Consider the following 6,147-nt stretch of genomic DNA (forward strand, 5'->3'; position numbering starts at 1 on the left):
ATAAAGTATAAAGTGGCATACAATCAAAATACTGAAGTAGGCTAACAATTTATAGAACATAATAATTGGTACAGTAGTCTCAAGTAAATGTCTATTGTTACTTCGCACTTTTGATTATAATGTAATAACACAATAACACTGTTATTATAATATTACAAATGTCTAGAGGGTTAAATGTGATGCCTATTCTTTTGCCTCTGCACCGATTTGGATCATTTAGCACCAAGTGGCTGACCGAGCAGTAGTACGCATGCGCACTAAATAACCCGGAAACGGGCTCCATAACAGCAGAATAACTCTGAAGGGTTTTCACCATATATTCGTGGTTTTCAGTGAAACTCTCCAGATTAAACCATGCACCTTCACTTCACTAAAGATGTTTTACCGGACGCTGTGAGCACAGACTTTCAGAACTTGAACAAATTCAACGAGCAGGTAAATATAACACGATTTATCTCGCCTGCTTTATTATTCAGAGGACTAGCGTAACAGCAGCAGATTGCCTAGTCGAGCTGGATTTCTGAGCTCAGATGAGGTTTAATTCTTCTTCAAGTATATTTGTTAGTAACTTTGATGGAGCTTGGTTATGAATGAGCGGAATTAGCTCATTATTCCTGAGCTGTTGACTGTGACATCTCATGTGAATCATGTGACAGTGGACTGTATATGTTGGTTACATTTTATCATAAAACGTAACATAACGGTCCACATATAGCTTATAACGTTAGTGTAAATTATGGTGTAGTAAAGTTATCACTGTCGTAGTTTTGCTTTGAGTTAGGTATATTAGCTCATTCCGGTGTTGTGTCGAGATCTGTGCTCCCCAACCCAAACCCTTAACGGTGGTTAGGTGTTAGGATTAGGATAAGCTTAGAGTAAACACATCTTGTTGGGGGAACAGATCTCAACGCCGCACCAGGGGCCCAAAAAGCATTTTCTTCATTGAACATAGTGACCGTACACTGATTAGCCATAATATTATGGCCACCGAGAGGTGAAGTGAATAGCATTGACTATCTGTTACAGTGGCACCTGTCAGTGTGTGGGGTGTATTAGGCAGCAAGTGAACATCCAGTCCTCAAAGTTAGAAGCAGGAAAAACATAAGGATCTGAGTGACTTTGACAAGGGCCAAACTATGGTGGTCAGAGCATCTCCCACACTGCAGGTCTTGGTGGGTGTTCTTGGTCTGCAGTGGTTGGTACCTACCAACAGTGTCTAAGGAAGGACAAATGGTCATGGACGCCCACGGCTCACTGATGATCAGGTTGACCTACTGTAGATTAAACTTTTAACTTCCATTTGTACTTTTCAAAAGATTAAAATTTATTTGAATCTTTGTTAAAATGGTTGAAAATGAGAAACACTGTACATTGGTCTCTATGAAGAGAAAGAGTCAGGGGCTGTAGTGGTGATATCACACCTAGAGTGGTGAGGCTGCTGAATTTGTCTCAACAATTCCTCCTTTTACTGAAGTTTTTTACTGAATTGTAGACGCGCCTGTTCTCTTCCTGACAGTACAACTGTGGAAAGAAATGGAAAAGATGCACAGTGAGCTGTAGAGTGACACGAGTGCCGACCAACTGCCACATTCCTATGTAAATAGTGTTAGACAGGTGCTCACAGTGTTATGGCTGATCGGTGTCTGTTAATAGGACACATTGAATTATAAATGAGGTTAATTATCGCTCTTTGTATTGTTGAATTTTTAATCCGTGGAGGTTCTGTATTGGTAAAACTTTTTCAGAGCCTAGGAAACAGAGTTTTATTTTCATGACATCATCCTAATGTAAAGTTTATGGGCCAGCAAGCACAGGGGTGGAGACACTAATGCACACAAGTGTGCACATGCAGTGGACCCATAATGCAAAAACAAACTCAGAAGAGACTTTTTTTGGCTTATGTGCCAGGCGAGCACCTTTCATTCAAGTGACTAGATGCCATATTTCAGCCTGGAATCCAAGTTTTCATTAGGCTAATACATCAATGGATATTTTGGCTTCACCTTTGCTTAGTGGCAGGAAGTGGTGGTGTTGTGTCCATTTTTATATACAGAATATACATGTGACGAACAATCTTGATACAGATTTCTTAGATTTGTTTGTTAAACCTGCAGTAACTGAGATTTTTGGGCAGTGATTTTGGTGATAATTCATTTGCTGGTTCATCAATACAAGCTCATTTCATAATGTCATTTGAAACATTTTTTATAAAAATATATTGATTATAGCTGCTTTAAAGAAATATGACTCATATACATACTGAATGCGTCATTTAAAAGTGAACTTGTAAGTACTGCCCTGTGGGCAAACCACTCTGGTTTCCCATAATTTTAAAAGAATAAATCTGAAAATGTTTGCTAATGGCTTTTAGTCAAAGTGAGTTTCTTATAGCCACTCCACCATAAAGGCCTGTCGGATGGAGGGCTACTGAGATGGTCATTCTTCCAGCACATTCTCCCATCTCTACAGAGAACTGAAACTCTGTTAAGGGCTAATCAGACTTTTTGCATACCCTCATGTGTATGCAGACATAGACGAGGGATTGATTGATTTGATTTATTCTTTCAAGCATGTAAAGACAGTTGATATGTCAACACACATAATTTTACACATATCCAACAAATGCTAATCCAATATCAATTTGGACACGCATGAGATGCGCATGTGTTCCTGATCATACTTTAGGGTCTGCCATGGATAAAACTCTGCCTTTCTTGAAATACAGGGGTTTTTTGTAACTAACCAAAGACAGCTAAACATCCAGACATTAACCCAGTCTTTCATTTTTTCCATTTTGGGCAGCAATTTCTTTGTCTGATTGAAATTCTCTTCCAGTTCCTGCTGGAGCCTAAAGAGGTGAGCACATGTACACACACACACATCAAGGGACTTTGGACTCAATGATTAGTCTTAATAACTGAACCAAGCCAAAAATATGTCCATCATATTGTGTGTGTGTGTGTGTGTGTGCGTGCGCATGCAAATGCAAATTAATGCATGGATTTGTCTGTGTGTAGACGGAGAGGTTTATGCAGCAGCTCACTGAATTTGCAAGTGAACAGGGGATGAGTAGTGGTCCTCTGAGGAACCTGATGAAGAGCGCCCTCCTCGTGCCACAGGGTGGGAGACACACATATCCATCCATCTGTTGAACAGTTTATCCTCTGAGATGAAGGCAAACCTGGCAATATATTCCTAGGTTGAAAAAACGTAGAAAAAAAATCAACTGGACTGGTTTTTTTATGCTTTTTCAGCTTACTATGACCTCGATGACTGAGAATCTGCATGGACATATTTCTAGGTGTTAGTGGGAATTTTGTTGCTGCTGTCTTCTCTGTCTCACTGCCTGCCTCACATACTTCGGTTATTGATAGCCTACGTTATCCAGAACAACAGACCAAAAACTACATATTTTAAGATGATCATACAGTTGAATAAACACCTTTTTGAAACTTTGATCAAAAACCTGATGAGCAGTTACATTTCTGAGAAGATGCAAATCAGCCAGGGTGTGGTCTGCAGTGTAGCCTGGGAGCCGTGACACTCATGAAAGTTGAGCTGCAGCTACAGGAATGTTTCCATCTCATTGACAGTGATTCCCATGTTTTCTCCCCAGGAGCCCTGAAGAAAGACCTGACAGCTGAGCAGATTGAGGAAGATCTTGTGACATTAGGTACACATCCAAATCCTTCATCGCCCTGTCAATCATTAACAGGGTCAATTGTAAAACGAGTTGAGTATAGCTGCTGAATGGTGTTCTCTTATGATGCCCTGTCATGTTAAAAGGTCTTAAGAAGGATGAATTCTCAGGGCATTCCTATTCATTATCGTAACAATGCCCTGCATGAAATCTGACCTGCCCTGTCTTTTCCCTCAGGACTAAACAAGGACAAGGCGGCTCATTTCTCACAGCAGGTAACATTTTTTAAATTCCTGGTATTATTTTGATTTTATTTTAGGTGCAATAAATATAACACTGGAAAAGGCTTTTGTGTTTGTTCAATACTCAATGGAGATAGGAACAAGAGGGTTAAGGGACATTCCAACGTCTTCCTTGATGAAAAGTCATTAATTTGTCTGTATTGGACAGACTCTACAAGTTATCAGATAATTGTGGCAAAAAATCCCCTGAAGTTAATTGTTGACAAGCTGATGAGCCACTGAACTGGTCAGGATCACATTTTATTTAGCTTTCTGTAAAGGCTCCACAAAATGCTTTCCTTTCATGCCAGAAACTGTTTGGCAGCCACAGGAGGCTTTGCTGACATTTCAGAATCAGCTTTATTGGCCAGGTGTGTCGGACACAAGAGGAATTTGACTCTTTGAAATGGTACTTTGCAGTGGGGGGAGCACTATGCAGCTCTGTCCCGACTTGCTGTCGGACAGACCCTTATGGTCCACCAGCTGGTTGACATGGAGTGGAAGTTTGGAGGTAAGACAAACCAAAACCAGAGGTTACATCAAATTTAGCTTTTGAAATTATAGGTTCAAGTCTATTTCTAAGCACACTGGGAGGGCTGCAGTACTCTGTCCTCTCAAACATACAGTGCATATTCATTAGCACTGCGCAATAACATAGTCATTAGCATGGCCCTTGCATCAGTATGTACAAATTTATCGAGGTCTATCGTCTAATGACTTCTCAAGACTTGCATGTGATAGAAATGCTAATACACAGGACAGGAGAGTTATTAGCATCACGTTAAGCTATTGTTGACCTGTCCTTCATATTAAAACACACTGTGCTTCAGTTTATGTGGGGAGTAAAGGGACTGTAGTCAACTTAACTGTGCTGTTTTTTGATATGCAAAACCTCCAGCCAGACAGACAGACTGCATCTCTGCATGTTGCCGGTCAGGCATCTGTGGAGACTTGTGTCTCAGATTGGTATTCAGTGATACCTCATGCTATGCTGAATGTTAATAAAGTGTATAAAAAATATCCCGGTGTTTTTGAGTTTATGTACATTTTGTTGTGGCCTCTGTACATGAACCAGCTAAAGTACCAAGAGGCTGTGTAAAATACAGGTAAAATTGCTCAATAAAAATATAATTACATCTTTGCACACAAGTGATTTTTAATGCCACATTTATCAGTTTTTGGCCACTAGAAGGAAGATAAACTTAAAAACAGGCTGACAGACCTAAAAGGTTTTAGCAACACCTTTTCCATTACACACAGTCAGTTTATTCATTGTTATTTTATTCCTTTATTTGACAATCAGCAGCAAGAGTTTTAAGTTAAAGAGAAGGCAAATAATATTTAAGAAAACTAAATATAATTAATGCAACTTTAGGAAGTAACAAAAACGATTAAACTGAGTTGGCAAAATTTACTTTCAAAAACGGAATCTTTGAGGAACAATCACTGATGCATTTTTTTACTGAAACAGACTTTTGGAAAATAAAGTTTAAAAACAGAAATGTGTCCTTGTTTGTGATCTCATTGGTGAGTTTCATGGTAGGTTTTCTGACTTCCACAGTGACTGTCGGCACTAGTGAGATTCAGAAAGTGGGCAGTATCTTTCTGCAGGTATGAAACCCTGCATTCAACTGCCACACACACACATACACACACCATAGTTCATTTTTGCTTAACAACTTTGTCGTCTTGCAGTTGAAACTGGTGGTCAGAAAGGGAGATTCCACAGAAAACGTCTATATGGGTGAGTGACTCTATGCCGCAACCTACACAAACAGCCTCTGCACCAGCAATAGCTGTGCTCAGAGGCATCATGTCTTAGGGCTGGCCGTCCATATGGCTGTTGTGAATGCGATATCTCAGTAACACCTTGAGGGAATTTCTTCAAATTTGTCGCAAATGTCCACTTGGACTCCAAGATGATTGTGGTCAAAGGCCAAGTTCAGTGGCCTCACTTCTGTTTCATACCCATGAATTTGATTGGTCGGCAGACGCATTCAACCAAGGAGCGGTAATTCTAGTCAGTTATGTTTATTGTATTTGCAAGAAACTACCGTAGCTACAATGAAGACAGGAAGAATTCAGCCTAATTGGATCTCAAGTTGTCATATCCATTTCAGGTCTGCAGGATCTCCTCAGAAACAGATTTATGGCACCTGAATGTAAATATGTACTTTTCACCTTTAGTGTATGTGCTGCAGAAAGATATTTGCTGTACTGTATATT

At 39.8% G+C, this 6,147-nt stretch overlaps 1 protein-coding gene across 1 annotated transcript in view; it reads left to right on the plus strand.

Annotated features, from left to right (window-relative positions):
- Positions 1–209: 209 nt before the first annotated feature.
- The window catches only part of commd7 (COMM domain containing 7), an 8,995-nt gene continuing 3,057 nt past the window's right edge, over positions 210–6,147 (plus strand). The window contains exons 1-8 of the mRNA XM_020609209.1: positions 210–435; positions 2,803–2,856; positions 3,018–3,120; positions 3,617–3,673; positions 3,878–3,915; positions 4,342–4,432; positions 5,483–5,532; positions 5,617–5,665. Of these exons, the coding sequence (XP_020464865.1) occupies positions 355–435; positions 2,803–2,856; positions 3,018–3,120; positions 3,617–3,673; positions 3,878–3,915; positions 4,342–4,432; positions 5,483–5,532; positions 5,617–5,665 (523 nt within the window). The 5' untranslated portion in view covers positions 210–354. The remainder of the gene's footprint in view (positions 436–2,802; positions 2,857–3,017; positions 3,121–3,616; positions 3,674–3,877; positions 3,916–4,341; positions 4,433–5,482; positions 5,533–5,616; positions 5,666–6,147) is intronic.

Source organism: Monopterus albus, unplaced genomic scaffold (assembly GCF_001952655.1).
Source record: "Monopterus albus unplaced genomic scaffold, M_albus_1.0 scaffold98.1, whole genome shotgun sequence".
Lineage (NCBI taxonomy): Eukaryota > Metazoa > Chordata > Actinopteri > Synbranchiformes > Synbranchidae > Monopterus > Monopterus albus.